The following is a 15,642-nucleotide window of genomic DNA, read 5'->3' as shown; positions in this document are numbered from 1 at the left end:
TAGATAGACCTTCACAATCATTTTAACCACGGTAGTAACGACTGTTATTCTTATTTGTAGTTTAGATGTAAACTAAAAAGGCTGTTCAATTTATATGTATCGCCGAGGTCCGTGACGCCTAAAAACATTCCCTTTTATCTCCCAACGCGTCACCAACCCGCATATACCACACCTTCATAAGCCTGGAGTAGCACACCTTCCTTGCCAAACTCATTTGCGTTCTTTCCAATCAACTTCTTACCCCAGGACCCATTCTTCACCTCGACCTTCTGTTCCTTGTCCGAGAAGTTCAACAGAACAAGAGCTGACCTCCCATCAAAGCTAGTCATGGTGTATGCAAAGATGTCTTCGCTATCCTCGTAGTCAGGTAGGTTGGTGAATCGGCCGTAAACAAATACGTCTCTTTCCTTCTCTCGAAGCTCCAGAACCTGTCTCCAGAATGCCAGCACACTGTCACCATCATTCTCCTGCTGCGCAACATTCCACTCCTTGAAGTCGTCGTTGACCCGCATCCAAGGCTTCTCACCCTTTGAGAAACCGGCGTTCTTGTCGGCTGTCCATTGCATGGGTAGTCTTCCATTATCGCGGGCCTTGAGTCTCATCTCCCTCATGATGTCAGACATATCAGCGCCTAGGCCTCGTTTTTCTAGTTGACTATTGTAATAATTCAGCCCCTCAACATCAATATAGTCCTCAATCTTCCACGATTCTGGAACATTAGCCATACCGATCTCTTGGCCTTGAAGAAGAAATAATGTTCCGCTCAAGGTACTGAGATAGATAGCTAACATCTTGGCTGCCTCTTTGCGAAACTGGGGTAAGTCAGATCCATATCGTGACAGAGAACGACCCGAATCATGATTGTCCATATAGATCGTGTTCCAGCCATCGAACTTGGGCATAGCTCCTTGCCAGCGGCTAGTGATTGTCTTGAGCTTTGAAAGGCGAAAGTCATCTCTTTCGTACTTATGGTTGGCACCGAAATCCATGTCGACGATGTCTCCGGTAAACAACATGTTTAGCTCATGGCGTTCCTTTGCCACGTAGCTGGCGACACTGGCCTCGTCTTTTGTAAAGCCGAGTTCTCCAACAGTCATGCAGTCATATTTGTCGATAACCTCCTCCCGTATTTCCCTGATATACTCGTGCATGCGGGGTCCGCTAGCAAAGTACTTGTCTCCTGGCTGGAACTCTGAGTCGGGCCGTGTGATGGGCGCGTCAGGAAGGTCGGGGTGCTTGGACATGAGGTTCATCGAGTCAATGCGGAAGCCATCAGCGCCCTTGTCGAGCCAGAACTTCATGTCGGCATATGTTGCTTGACGCATGTCTTCGTTGGCCCAGTTCAAGTCAGGCTGTTCGGGTAGAAAGAGTGACAAGTAGTATTGACCTGTGGGTTCGTCGTATGTCCAAGCACTGCCGCCGAAGATGGATGACCAGTTGTTGGGCGGTTTGTGGTTTCCATCGGCGTCAAACTTGGGGTCGCGCCAGAAATACCAATCTCTCTTTGGAGATGTTTTTGATGATCGTGACTCTCGGAACCACTCATGTTCATGGCTGGTGTGATTGACCACGAGATCTAGTAGTATCTTGATGTCTCGCTCATGGCATCCCTTGATGAGAGCCTCGACATCTTGAATGGAACCATAAGGGCGATGGATGTCGCGATAGTCTGAAATATCGTAACCCATATCATGTTGAGGACTCTTAAAGATTGGGGACAGCCATATGGCAGTGGCACCGACTGAGCGGATGTAGTCAAGCTTTGAGATGATGCCAGGCAGGTCACCAAGCCCATCAGCATTTGAGTCAAGGAAGCTTGCTGGGTAAATCTGGTAGACAACTGCTTCTTTCCACCACTGTCGGTCTGGAGGGCTGTTGTCTAACATGATGACTTGTATGAAAATGAAGAGTAGCGTGATGGTAAGGGATGAGTTATGCTGGTCATACTTCAAGCCTCTTTTTGTGTTTCTTATACCCTTCGCCGGTCCGACAAGTGCTTATGGCCGTTGCAGATGCGGGGGAATGAACTTGTCGGCCGATATTGTGATCCAAGATCTAGCCCATCCAGTGGGTAACAGAAACTTGGTCTCCTAAGTCTTAGGGTATAAAAATAAATAATCTAAGAAGCTTAGTCTAAGTAGCATAAGCTGCCCTACTAATTTTGTCTCTTATGCTCCTAGCGGTCGTCTTCTGATCCGAGATCTAGCCCATCCATGTTAATCCCGGTCGAATATTGATTATGGAATTCGGCCGGCTGGATTCCTGAAGGGTGAATTATTATTCGTCAATGGTTGTTACCCCAGAGGCGATCAATATCGGTCCGACAATCGTCTCGACCTTGTCTCGAAAGGGTCACTTCATCAGGAATCCATCAACCAGTAGAAATTCAGCCATTCAGTCCTTGGCCCATTTTTTTTTCTTCCATCTGACTCTCGGGTGGTGGTGGTATGTCCTCAGTGTATCAAAGACATTGGCCACTGGAAGCATAAGAGACGAAATTAGTAGGTCAGCTTATGCTACTTGGAACAAGCTTCTTAGACTACTTATTTTTGTACCCTAAGATTTAGGAGACCAATTTTCTCCTACCCACTAGCATGATCACACGACTGAAGAGACACTGTCGGCTCCGACAGAGTGAATTCTCTACTGAGATCCCCATGGGGCTACTCCTTGCACAGTACCAAAATCGATGACTAGTTTCTGGGGAAGGATACTGAATTCTGTGTTTCTCCAATTGATATAAATCTCAAGATGAATCCCTTCAAAATTATTTTCGCAAGCTTCATCTCCAACATCATCTCACCTTCGCCACAATCATTAATCATCACATCTTCTTTTGCAAAATGTCGACCAAGATTGAGGCTCTCGCTACTGTTTCCGACCATGTCGAAAAGGCAGCGGTCGTTGATCCAGTCGGAGTTCAAAAGGCTATTGACGCCCAAGACCTTACCCCCAAGCAACAATACCAACGCCTCTGGACAAACCTCAAGAAGGATAAACGCTATGTTCTTTGGTCCCTTTACATCATGTCCCTCGTCTTTGGATGGGGATATGATTCAGGTCTCTCAGGTGTAGCGATCGCATTTCCCGAGTTTCGCAAAGTCTATGGCGAATACTACGAGGTCGGCGACCAATACGTCATCCCAGCCCTATGGCAATCCCTTTGGAACGCTGCTAGCACCATCGGTCAGATCTTTGGAGCTTTCCTCGCTGGACAATTCGCAGATTGGGTTGGCCGAAAGGCTGTTCTTTGGACTGCTATTGCTCTGTCCTTGGCTGCCTCTTTCGCCCTTGTCTTTGCCCCCAGCCTGCCCATCCTATTCGTGTCCAAGCTCCTGCTTGGTCTTTCGGTCGGCCTTTCGACTGTCACTCCTCCCCTCTATGTCACCGAGAACGCGCCAGCTGCCCTTCGAAGCTCTCTCAGCTCTCTCACCAACGTCATCATCGTTCTGGGTTTCTTCCTCTCATCCATCACTGGTTGGGGCTCCTCCAAGATTCCCGGCGAGTGGAGCTTCAGACTTGCCTTTATCATGACATTCCTCGTGCCAACACTGTTTGCTATCGGTCTCCCCTTCCTTCCCGAATCCCCTATCTGGTACGTCAAGAAGGGTCGAGACGACGATGCGCGAAAGGCCATCACCAAGCTATACGGCGACTCGATCGATGTGGAGGAACGACTCAACTTCATCAAGTCGGAACTGGAAGTCGCCGCTGGCGAGGCCTCAATGGCAAAGCAGACTAGCTGGAGGGCCATCTTCTCCAAGGAGCATCGATCTAGAACTCTCGTTGCCGTTATGGGATTGCAATCACAGAACTTCTCTGGTGGCTACTTTGCCAGTAAGTTATTATACACTCACAAGCACAAGGGTCAGATACTAACATCCACAGACACCTACCAGACCTACTACTTCGAGCTCATCGGTCAAGCCGATCCCTTCGGTCTCACTGCCATTTCTTCGACCCTCCAATTCTTCTCCAACTGCGTTGCCGTTACCGTATCCGATGTCCTTCCTCGACGAAAGTCTCTTGTTGGAGGCGGTACACTCCTTTGCTGCTGGTCGATCATCATCGCCGGAGCCTCGATGGCTGGTACAGCCAACCATGCCGCCAATACTGCTCTTCTCACATTCATGATCACATGGTCGATGCTGTACACTGCCACCGTCGGTTGCTTCGGCTGGGCCGTCGCTCAGGAGACTGCTTCTCAGGCCACCCGTCCCAAGACCATTGCTTTCAGTCTTGTGTGCCAGCAGCTTACAGCTCTTATGCTGTCCTCCGTGTTCCCATACTTCATCAACCCCGATCAGCTGAACTGGGGCGGAAAGGTCATGTTCCTGTTTGTTGGAGCTGAAGTTTTTATTCTCGCTGCTTTGTTTTGGTTCCAGCCTGAGACCAAGAACAGAACATACCATGATATCGACTGCTTGTATGCTAGTGGTGTTCCTCCCCGAAAGTTCTCCGAGTTTGTGGTCAACAACGGCACTGTCGTTCAGAAGCCTCAAGCTTGAGAGTGGCACCGGAGCTTGGTTTCAGAATATGCACACGTTGAGATTGGACAATGATAGTGATTGGAAGACAAAATATCTAGTTTAGGAGTTCTTTGAAATTATTTTACAGTTTCAGAAATGTCATTAAATTGCACAAATTGAAGAGAATCCAATCTCATTGTCCCATATCCTTCTTATACCCAGTGAATGATCATGTGGATCAGTGGCGTTAGAGCTGCAGCACTAAGAGGTTCCCATCCATATTGGCTGAATTTCGCTTCTCCGCATTATATAAAGGCAGTTCCCCACAAACTTCAAACCTTGTTTGATGCAATCTCAATCCTGTTTTATTCAACCATGTCTGCTCCCTCGACTCCTGGTTCCTCTCAGAGGCCTTATAAAGTCCGACAAGCTTGCGATCCGTGTCATCGACGGAAAATACGATGCAATGGAAGTAATCCGTGCGTCAATTGCCAAAACTCGGGGTTAGGCTGTACGTACTTGGCCGTACACAAAAAGACGGGACCTCAAGGCCCACGAAAGGGTAGAAGGCCCAAAAGGCCTGGGGAGTCGATACTCCGAATTTCGAGTCCTCTTCCAAGTCCAGTCGCAAATAATGAATTGGCTTTCTTGACAGTAGAAAGCCCAATCCCAATACCAGATACGGGGGACTTCTATCCATCACCACAAATTACTGAATCTGTTGTCAAATGGTGCTTGGATGCTTACTTTAAACACAAGTACCCGCTCACGCCAATTCTGGACCGTCGAAAACTTGAAGAAAGTCCAGCTTCAGCTGAGAATTATAGCCTGATCTCGGCTTGCTGCGCTATCATTGCACTATCTCCAGAGATATTGCCCCCATCGCCTACACAGGACGATATCACCCTTCCATCTGCCGACTTTCTGATATCGGAGACTCTTCGCTCAAGGAGACATTGCAAGGCTGTGGAACACCCATCATTAATTCATGTTCACACTTCATTCTTTCTTTATGCCGCTTTCTTCTCTATGGACAAGGACAATCAGGCATGGTACTACCTGCAAGAGGCCATCACAATGCTACAGACCCTGCGATTGCACGAAGAAATCACATATGATGATTTCCTTGACCCAATTGTTTCTATCTATGCTCGACGAACTTTCTGGGTTCTGTTCATTACTGAGAGAGCATACGGATTGCAGAGGAATCGCCCCATCCGATTACAGGAAACATTGGAGCTCCCAGCTATTGATCCCTTATCACAAGACGCAGACATACTTCTTGGCTTCCACGATCTGATCTCCTTGTTTCGTCCTTTTGACTCTGACTTTATTACGAACTGGAATCAGATGACTCCTTCAACTCCAACTGATTCTGTTCGCCTGTCACATCTCCAAGGCCTTCTAAAATATTCCTTGCCGAATCTGTCAAACCACTCCCAGGTCCAACAAGCAGATCTCCTCATCTCACGCCAATGGCTCAAAACAGTGGTGTGGAAGCTTTGTGCTTCAAAACAAATATTATCCACAGCAAGCAGCGACAATGCCATGTCGCTCCATTATCCTGCCAGTATTGCACGTGATATCGTTCTCATATCACAGCTAGTGCCGACTCAGGCGTTTGAAGCCAACGGCATTGGAATTCTGGAAAAGGTATTCGATGTGGGATGTTCCCTGGCAGACCTCATGCTATTAGTACCACCAGACTTCCAAGCCTCGGCTATGGATGTCGGTGCGATTGACACGCTAGTTGAGATGGTGAGAATAGTGGGATCGAGATTCGGAGGGAGTTATCGACATCTAAACATACTTGTTGACAAGGCCAGCGGGTGTTTTCTACGGAATATAGATAGAAGTTTGCCCTTGCCATCAAGTGACGATGGTGGAGACGGGCAGGATGCATGGTCAACTACGTCTCCCTGAAGACACACGAAGGAGGCGACGATGAGACGAACAAAATTGAACAAACTTCAGCGATCCAGGTTATAGGGGCGGTAATATGATTGGATTTAACTAAAGCTTATTACAAAAGAAGTTGTGTGTAGAGTGACAAATTGCACACCTTAAGCCATTGGGTAACTAACGGCTGAGGATAGCCTACCTGGCTATCTGGCAAACACTGTGTTTTCTAACTTTGCGTCTATAGATAGGATTCAAGGTGTATGTCTACCTTCCAATATGAGCACTGCATATTAGTTCCAGTCCTGATAATGATGAATAAAAAAAAGGTGTGTAAGATTAGACTTCGAAAACAAGCATTAAGAGATCTTGGATAATGGCATGCAATCATGGTTTGTCTATATACCTAAAAGAAAAGCCGACACATCATAAGATAAGCGCCCTTGTAGCTCAGTGGTAGAGCGTTGCACTTGTAATGCAAAGGTCCATTGTTCAATCCAGTGCGGGGGCAGCGTTAAATTCTTTTTTTGCTCTTTTCATCTTTTTTTGTGGATACTGAAACCTCCCTTATCAGGGGTCAGTCAGCCTTAACTTAGTACGTACCATTAGATGCACACGGATATAGAAGTGTGAATAGCACCAAACCACTTGGTCATTTAGACGACGAGCGCGGATAGAATCGCATGCCAGGAAGCTGTCAGCCTGTTCTGTTATTATATGAGGAAAATGAATTAGAACCCTGAACATTTTGAACAGTACTAGGAAGAGTTATGCCATGAACGATCAACAGTGAGTATACAAGTGTTCAGCTGAGCCAACAGCACACAACGTCCATCGTAATTGGAGCTTCAAAAATGAGAAAATAAAGCTATATATTAGTACCTTACTGGCCCTAAAGATTTTCAGACAAATTTCCATTGCGACTTCAGAAAGAGGCTCTCTTCTATCGACCTCTTACTGCACATACGGTATTCGGTAATGAACTTACCCTAAAGTTCAGACAGAGCAGCTGGATCGCGTCTAACATTGTCGAGCGAGCTCCTCCGACATCGGCGTGATGTGTCACAAGCCGAGAGTCAGATATTCCGTTAAGGATATTGTAACAGACTCCGTTTATTTTGCTGATCGCCTAGAATATTATCCATACAGATCAATGCGGCTTCAGTTTCTGCTCCGCCTCACTGTGCTTTTACTCCTTGCATCCAATGGCTTGCTAGTGGTTTTTCCTATTCGCAGATCTTCATTTAGAAGTCATACAAACTACCTCATATATGCTATATCTTATAGAATTGTATAGTCTAACAGAAGTAAGAAGTCGGTGTAACACAGTCTTGTCTGGAAATACGGCAATCCTCAAGTCATCTGTCCACTTATTCTGTATATCCGGCTATTAATCCGTATATCCGGACTTCCGATGCATTTTATGCGTCATCACTTACATAAACAATTTAGACGATGTAGTAATGCGCCACATTTAGCTCCTCTCTGGCGATGAGCTTGTGGGTCGAGGACTCACGATGTCAGGAAACTAGGTAGTGGTGCCCATATTCAAATGCCGATTGGTTCATCTGTACTTTCTAGAAATCGCCAAGAACGCTTGAAGAAACAAATGATCGAAAATTCAGATGGGCTCCTTCCAATAACACGGTATATCCGGAGATCCGTCATCTCGATCTTGCCTAATGTGGCACATATAAATACAGTCTAGAGTGCTGTTACCGGCACCAAGTTCCATCACAATACGAATTGTACTCAAGAAACAATGAGACGTACTTCTGCAATCTTTGCCATTGGGGCTCTGGGAACCCAGGTTCAAGCTGCCACTACTAGGCTCTTGTCCGGCGCAACGATCATCGGCTGGGACGACTCCAAGAATGAGCCCAAAATCATCCAAGATGGCCATCTTCTGATCAGTGGTGATCGTATCAAGACTATCAGCACATCCGAGCCCTCAGATATCCCAAACGACACACAGAAAATTGATGTCACTGGCCAAATCATCACTCCCGGCTTCATCGATACCCATCGCCATGGCTGGCAAACTGCCTTCAAGACGATAGGTTCAAACACAACCCTCGCAGAGTACTTTGGCCGCTATGGCGAGTTTGCCGCTGCCCCCCACTTCACAGCTAATGATGTTTACTGGGGCCAGCTCGCCGGACTTCTCGAGGCTCTGAACGCGGGCGTCACTACTTCACTTGACCACGCACACCACACTTGGTCCAACGAGACTGCTTACGCTGGTCTTAACGCCTCCATTGCTAGTGGTGCTCGAGTGTTCTGGTCGTATGCCTTCCACGACGTGCCAGCTCTAAACTACACTGTGCGCGACCAGATCCCCAACTTCATCGAGATTGCGGAGAATGAATCTTTCAAGGACAGCAACGTTGAGCTTGGAATTTCCTACGACTCTTTTGGACCCAACCCTCCAGACGTAGCTCAAGATGTTGCCCACCTGGCCAAGGACTACAATGTCTCTGTTGTCACGACCCACGCCCTTGCTGGACCTTTCGGTGTCAACAATCTCCCTGAAGATGTCCATGCCCTTGGCCTTTTGAACACTTCGATCCCTGTTGTTTTCTCCCACGGTAGTTTCATGACAGCAACTGGTGCGAACCTCCTTCGCCAGACAAATCAATATCTGTCTATCACACCCGAGTCCGAGATGCACTACGGTCACACTCACCCACACTCATATTATATCCAAGATCAAGCTGCTCTCGGAGTTGATACGCACTTTACTTTCTCCACCGATATTCTCACACAAGCTAGGATATGGCTCCAGAGTGTGCGCTACTATTTCTTCGACAAGGTCCTCGACAACTTGGAGGTTCCCAACAAGAGCCCAATGAACGTTGGCCAGGCCTTTTATCTTGCCACTCGTGCTGGCGGCATGGCACTACGACGCAAAGACCTCGGAATTATCGAGGAGGGAGCCAAGGCTGATTTAATCGTCTGGAACGCAGCGGATTCACCTGCTCTCTTAGGTTGGGTTGACCCTGTGGCAGCTGTTATGCTCCACGCCAGTGTTGCTGATGTCCTGCACGTCATGGTAGACGGCGAATTCGTCAAGAAGGATGGAAAGCTGACTGCGTCCGACTACAAGGAAACAAAGAAGAGATTCTTGAACAGCGCAGACAGAATCCAGAAGATTTACAAGGAGTTTGAGTATCCTGAGCTCGAAGGAGAGTTCAATGGTGGGGGCTTCTATTATGCTTCTCCGAGAATCGTCAGTACTGAGACTGGCCTTGTTGAAAAGAGTGATTAAGTCCACCTCACTTGTATTTATGAGAATTATGTATAAACGTAGGATCGTTTTAATTTAATACATGTACAATAGTATGTTTCCATAACGTTATTGTCGCATATACGCATAGTACTGGCTTTCACATAAAAATAACATTTACCATAACCAGTCTTGTCAACCAGGGTGATTATATCTCAAATTGTGATGTACTTGTTCCCTCATGCTACATAAAGAGTAGTCTAAGCCGGGATTCCAATCTTGTTATCGCAATGTGTTAATTGTCAACCCACAACAATTAATCGCTATACACCACAATGAACCGTTGAGACAGCCTACTTTGCGCAGATCGTAGCAGTGACGGTAGTCGGGCTAGGACATCCAAATACTTTCTTCATACTTTTTGTGCTATAGCAGTCAGCCTGTCCGGCGCGGCAATCGAACAGCTTGCAACCAGCGCCGGGGCTGAGAATGTTGTGCTTGTTGGCAAAGGGGTTTCCCCATTCACTGATCGGTTAGTAAAGTGCAGATGACAGAAAGATGAACAGACTTACGTGCTAAACTCGTCTGGAGAATATAATTAGTAAAGGCCTTGGTTAGGATATGAAGTGCGATGTACTTACAGTAGACATAGTTGGGCTTGGAGGTGGAAGAGTATCCGAAGAAGAGAGGCTTGGTAAGAGTTCTACTGGTGGCAATCTTGACAGTCTGTATCATGCAAATTCGTGTCAGTTATTGTTAGTTGCAAGGGCTGGTAGGGGTGTCACTGACCGAGCCGGATGAGCGCATGTTTTCAGCAAACTTCTGTCCTGGCTTGAGGGCGGTCAGAGCCCCAGGAGCAGCTCCATTGTAAGGGAATGATTGAACATAGATTGTGGTGGGACAGTTGTTGATGACAACAGCCTGGTTGGCGGCAGTAGCGCTGCTGACAAGAGCAGTGAAGGTGGCAAGGATGCTGAACTTCATGGTGACGAACGAAAGTGTTGTAATGGTGATAAAGAGAGATGAGGAGGTAACGATAGTATTCTGTTGGTTGTGGTAGATATACGGAACATAGTCACCATTTTATATGCGTCTCAAAGGCACATGAGGTCAATAAAGCGAGCATAAATTAATACGAGCCCCTCCTCGTTCGTGGCGTAGAGCTAACTCGGACACGAACAATTAACTCTTCGTATTGTGTGATAGATCGGCGAGCTGTCAGGATTATCAGACGATTGCTCGTGAAGGGCCTAGTACTAAGCTCAATGCGTCGATCAAGTCCACGTGCCGCTATGCATCGTGCCTTTTAGACGGCAAATATAACCTTCCCGCCCCGTGCCGAAATACCGGCTAGGCACAAGCACTTCCTAATCCGGGTAGGAATAGCTTCTCAATACGACCTGGCAGTCTGCTAGATTGTAGCTAGACATATGAGATTCCAAAATGATCACTCAGGCGACCCAAATGCGGTTCATCTCTGCCTCACACCATACATAAGCCATTGCCGTTTATAGCAGCCCAGTGCTTTTGCACTGCATCAATGTGTATTAGTGCTTGAACATGGGCTCCTAAGCACTCGAGCACAGACAAACGCATTGAGTTGAGCTTTGCATTCCATTGGCAATTAACCTTTACTAAGCTATTTAGTCGCTAGCTACTGGGCAGCGAAAAAGGTTAACATCCCAAGTCTTAGATTACAAAAATAAGTAGCCTAAAGAGCATAGTCTAAGTAGCATAAGTTGACCTACTAATTTCGTCTCTTATGCTTCCAGCGGCCAATTTTTCTGATACCCTGGGGGCTAGATCCATACTATTAACCTTGTAGATCAACTCTCACCATTGCTATATTTAGAAATACTTTGAATAATCTTGACATATCTGTGATGAATCATGAAAAATGAAAGTGTCCTGATCCGGAGTTGGATCTGGTCAATGACTGTACACAGTTGTGACAACACATGAAGCTATATCATGTACCGTTGCATTGCTTGATAAGTAGAGTGCTGTGGCTATCCAACCGTCAAGCGACTAACGGCAATCATCAATGTGATACTCAGCCACCATCTAAACCTAGAGTCCAAAAGGTTCCAGGCCTCGGAACAGACCATAACGTGGATATTAACTTAAGTATTAACCTTTGTCATCCATTACCCCTGCATTCAGGGCAATCGTCCCGTCTGGTGTGACTGGAATTTGACCCACCGTCTAGCAGTTATGAATGGACAATGCCCTTCACATACCGTTGACCAACAGTATTTCCATCAAAGTTTGCCATTTATTCGCTTAGACTAGAGACGATGACTAAGATGGACTTTGTTTGCAACGCAGTTCTCATTGGATCAAGTCTATTTTAACGTGGGCCAAGCACATCTGAACATGTTTTCTTGGCGAACCATGACTCTTGGGTAAGATAGTCGGTGAAGTGTTTTGTAACGTTTTAGGTTTAGAAGAGGAATAAAGTGCTTTCTATATCGAGAATTGATTGCAATTCAGAATCCAACACACACGTCGTGGAAAAGACTATGAGGGGCCTATAGTGACACAGCACGAAGATGACGTTGATGAATGTATCTTTGAGGCGTAGCAATTGGGGATAGAAAACCGTTTCTTTACAGAATCTCGATACTTCAGAACGGAAATAGTGACGTTATATTAGGACTAAAGTATACTGCCAAACTAATTTGCCCATAAACTATAGGTCTGCCTCCTCCTCGTTGGCAATTGTGGCAGCGCCACCACCTTCAGCCTCAGCAACAATCTTTGTCCGTAGGACCTTTCCAGCGGGGTCGGTGTAGATGTTACAGTAGGCACTAAGACCTTGATAAGGCGCGTATGTGTACTGCAGCTCATACTCGACTCCTCCATCAACTGTGATGGTCCTGTTGTGGCCTGTGAACTTCATATCCTTGCTGTAGTAGCCGACTTCTTTGCGGTTCTTCTCACGACCTTGGTTGTCGAGGTAGATGTTGTAAAGAAAACCGTCTTGTGTCAGGACGCGGTTTGTGTGTGCTGAGCCGGAGAAGTCGTTCATGGAGTAGAGGATGTTGTTCTCGAGACGGATGGTAAGATCTCTCTTTTCAACTGCATCGGGATCTTCGTCTGAGCTTCCGCCACTTCCTCCACTTCCACCACCGATGGCATCGCCAACGTCACCAACGATGTCTTTCACGCCATCACCAAGTGTAGCGATGATAGGATTGAGGTCAATGCTCTCAAGCACATCATCAACCATACGAAGAATGTTGCCCAGGCGAGCCTCGAGTTCGACCTTGGCAGTGACGTTGTAGATACCGAGCTTCACTCGGTCGATGCCGAGATCAACACCGGCATTGAAGTTGAGCAGGTTGAGAACCTTTGCGTCGAGGTTGATTTTGGCCGTGATGTTCTGTACTTCGACAGAGATCTCGCCAACAGAGACATTGGCGTTGAGGTAGACATCGGGTTCCTGGTTCAGAGGGGGAACGCCGCTGTTGGTGTTTTCCGTCTCATAGATGGCCGACTCATCGTCGCCGCGACGGTTCAGTTTGTAGCCGTAGTAGCCATCGCCCTTTGCCTTTGCAGCAGCAAAGCCTGCAAAAGAGGCCAGAGCCAGGGCACCGAATGCTGTGTGATGTCTCATCTTGTGTTTGTATTTGTGATGTTCTGCTCAACGAAAGGAGTGTAGGGACGTGAAAAAAGAGCGAGAATGAAGACGAAAATGAGATGTCTGTACGGAGGGCACACCGGCTAGAATAGAGAAAAGAAAACCCCAGTCCCAGCTTGCAAGTATTAACTCACGTTGCCTGCCATGTCGATGTGATGTCGGCTGATTTAGTATGGGCGAATACCACCCTATCGCCCGGAAAAGGACTTGAAACGGTAGCAAGGCCCGGTTGCTAAGATCCGGCCGTGATTGATCTCAGCCCAGTTTCATGCTACTCCATGTTTAATGCAGGGGAAAACCACTTCTTTTTTATCTAGTGGACCTTGACTGGCGTATCAGAGACGGCTGAAGGGTTGCATTTCTGACATGCCCTTGTTCCTGCGTCAATGCATTAGCGAAAATCTCGATCGACTTCTCCCGATTAAAGCATCAGTAATTTCTTTGCAACAGGAATCCGGTTTTTTTCGTCTCGTCTAACTTGATGTAACGATATATCCGGCGATATAACCCAGCCAGAATAAGCTCATACAGCCGACAAACAACTCTACGCGGAGATTAGTCCAGTTCCAAGGGCATAGCGCCAAGGTTCCACTTATGCCTTGCGGTTAAACCCATCAAAGGCCCAGAGTTAAGTGGAAGCAAAAGCAGGAGCAGAGTCTCAAGTCCCCAAACAAATTCCGTGGTTACTGTCGCTATCCTGCTGAACTCTTCCATCACCATCGTTCCTTGTCATACAGTCAATCAACCAATCGTCAAAATGCGTATTTCTCTTCTTCAGTCTCTGGTACTGGCTCAGCTCTTCAGCTTCGGCCTCGCCCAGGCACAGACGCCCGATTCTACAGAGCCAGCAACCACCGCTGAGAGCATCTCAATTGCTCCAACTTCAACGGCAGTTGCTGGTGACAACGGCGGTGACTCAACCGAGACAGGATCTGGAGGAGGAGGATCATCAACGAGATACAACTCATCTCAAGGTCCTCCAGATGTCCATCTCAAGGTTCCTGAGCTCTCTGTCGGCCGCATTGAGCTCGATGTCGACAATCTGCACGCAGACATCAACCTCAACGCAGACATTGCAAAGCTCGTCCAGCTCAATGCAGGCATTCAGATTGGAATTGAAAAGGTCAATATCACCATTGCCGACGTTGAGGCAGAGCTTGAGCTGGTCGTCAGACTAGGCCATCTGGTTGAGATTGTCAACCGCACTCTTGCCTCACTCGACCTCAACCCAGCCCTCATCAACCTCCTGGACTCAGTTGGTGACATTGTTGAAGGCGTTATCGGTGTTGTGGACGGCCTCCTCGGATCCATCACTCAAGGCGACACAAAGCTCAACTTCCTTATCGACAACCTCGGCAACATCGTTCAGCAAGTCACCAAGGCTGGTGGCGAGGCTGTCAACTCCATCGTCGGCGATTACAAGCAAAACATGACCTTTACAGGCGAGGAGAAGACACTATCGAATGGGCTTGTTCAAAAGACGTACGAATACTCAGAACTGAGCGCGTTAGTCAATATCGTCTTCAACAAGGCTGGCCAAATTGTGCAAGCCATGGTTGTCAAGGGAGGTGGTTCTGGCGGCGGTGGTGGTTCTCAGCCCAGCGGCACTGGCACTGCGACACAAACAGCATCAGCTACCGGAAAATCTGCTGCCAGCGAGGCTACCACCGCTTCGGCCACCTAGGGAATGTCTGTGTATGTAAAGTAGGAAATGATATCACATGTGGAACTCAATATTCGTACCACCAATTTATAATAATTACATTCATTTCATCTTGTTTGGTTGGTTGTGATATTTGAGTAAGCTTTGTGAGGAATTGTCCTCGATACATTGTAAAAGACCAACGACACTGGAGGATCAATGTAGAGAGGACGTCTGTGTCGCTTAAGTAGAATCAACTTGGACAGTCTTATGACTTAACTAAGATCATGCATCATTCAGCAAGACTTCCAACAACCCTTTCACTAAGACTGAAGCCTATTTATGCCCTGAGAATCCAACGTGTAGTTCTTTGCTTCTCGATGTTACCGTATGAAGAGATTCATTTTTGATGCTTTGGTACAGCTTCTGGGAGACATCCGTGGACGTTGTTCTGGGATGGTGGGCATTTCCCATGACCTAACCAACGATTGCGATGAGTAGCAGATAGTACCATCCACAATCTTTGGGTCAACTAATGTTATAAGGATGAATTTGGGGGTCATATCTCACGCGAAAGGCTGTATATACCGCTATTTGAGGGTTGAGATGTAGGAATTTATATTTATTACCTCTTGTCACTGAACACGAAAGACCGCTGTGGAAGGAGAATACTTACGAGAGATTAATTTAAGAACTAACTAATCTTTCAACCTCGTGGAAGTGAATATTGGTAACCGCATATCATGCTATGAGTAGCATAGTA

The 15,642-nt window shown here is 47.0% G+C and overlaps 7 protein-coding genes and 1 non-coding gene across 8 annotated transcripts; 5 read left to right on the top strand and 3 right to left on the bottom strand.

Moving 5' to 3' along the window:
- Window positions 1-149: 149 nt before the first annotated feature.
- On the bottom strand, window positions 150-1,886 carry FGSG_03890 (uncharacterized protein; the record flags this gene model as incomplete). Its single annotated transcript, XM_011323476.1, has 1 exon — window positions 150-1,886. One exon carries the CDS (start codon window positions 1,884-1,886, stop codon window positions 150-152), a length of 1,737 nt encoding a protein of 578 aa, XP_011321778.1.
- Window positions 1,887-2,843: 957 nt separating this feature from the next.
- FGSG_03891 (uncharacterized protein) lies at window positions 2,844-4,508 on the top strand (the record flags this gene model as incomplete). Its single annotated transcript, XM_011323475.1, has 2 exons — window positions 2,844-3,837; window positions 3,889-4,508. The coding sequence occupies 2 exons, from the start codon at window positions 2,844-2,846 to the stop codon at window positions 4,506-4,508; spliced, it is 1,614 nt and encodes a 537-aa protein (XP_011321777.1).
- Window positions 4,509-4,844: 336 nt separating this feature from the next.
- FGSG_03892 (uncharacterized protein) lies at window positions 4,845-7,161 on the top strand (the record flags this gene model as incomplete). The annotated part of the gene is made up of 5 exons (XM_011323474.1): window positions 4,845-4,980; window positions 5,125-6,227; window positions 6,616-6,629; window positions 6,943-6,963; window positions 7,125-7,161. The coding sequence occupies 5 exons, from the start codon at window positions 4,845-4,847 to the stop codon at window positions 7,159-7,161; spliced, it is 1,311 nt and encodes a 436-aa protein (XP_011321776.1).
- Window positions 6,808-6,879, top strand: FGSG_20575. The gene has a single exon. It is a non-coding gene; the product is annotated as a tRNA-Thr (tRNA).
- A 969-nt stretch (window positions 7,162-8,130) lies between the features above and the next one.
- On the top strand, window positions 8,131-9,636 carry FGSG_03893 (uncharacterized protein; the record flags this gene model as incomplete). The annotated part of the gene is made up of 1 exon (XM_011323473.1): window positions 8,131-9,636. The coding sequence occupies one exon, from the start codon at window positions 8,131-8,133 to the stop codon at window positions 9,634-9,636; it is 1,506 nt and encodes a 501-aa protein (XP_011321775.1).
- A 90-nt stretch (window positions 9,637-9,726) lies between these two features.
- Window positions 9,727-10,578, bottom strand: FGSG_03894 (uncharacterized protein; the record flags this gene model as incomplete). The annotated part of the gene is made up of 4 exons (XM_011323472.1): window positions 9,727-10,119; window positions 10,167-10,179; window positions 10,236-10,320; window positions 10,384-10,578. The coding sequence occupies 4 exons, from the start codon at window positions 10,576-10,578 to the stop codon at window positions 9,948-9,950; spliced, it is 465 nt and encodes a 154-aa protein (XP_011321774.1). The 3' UTR covers window positions 9,727-9,947.
- A 1,708-nt stretch (window positions 10,579-12,286) lies between these two features.
- FGSG_03895 (uncharacterized protein) lies at window positions 12,287-13,383 on the bottom strand (the record flags this gene model as incomplete). The annotated part of the gene is made up of 2 exons (XM_011323471.1): window positions 12,287-13,213; window positions 13,372-13,383. The coding sequence occupies 2 exons, from the start codon at window positions 13,381-13,383 to the stop codon at window positions 12,287-12,289; spliced, it is 939 nt and encodes a 312-aa protein (XP_011321773.1).
- A 611-nt stretch (window positions 13,384-13,994) lies between these two features.
- On the top strand, window positions 13,995-14,921 carry FGSG_03896 (uncharacterized protein; the record flags this gene model as incomplete). Its single annotated transcript, XM_011323470.1, has 1 exon — window positions 13,995-14,921. The coding sequence occupies one exon, from the start codon at window positions 13,995-13,997 to the stop codon at window positions 14,919-14,921; it is 927 nt and encodes a 308-aa protein (XP_011321772.1).
- Between the last annotated feature and the right edge of the window lie 721 nt (window positions 14,922-15,642).

Source organism: Fusarium graminearum, chromosome 2 (assembly GCF_000240135.3).
Source record: "Fusarium graminearum PH-1 chromosome 2, whole genome shotgun sequence".
In the NCBI taxonomy this organism is placed as follows: domain Eukaryota; kingdom Fungi; phylum Ascomycota; class Sordariomycetes; order Hypocreales; family Nectriaceae; genus Fusarium; species Fusarium graminearum.
This window is presented reverse-complemented; position numbering and strand designations above follow the sequence as displayed.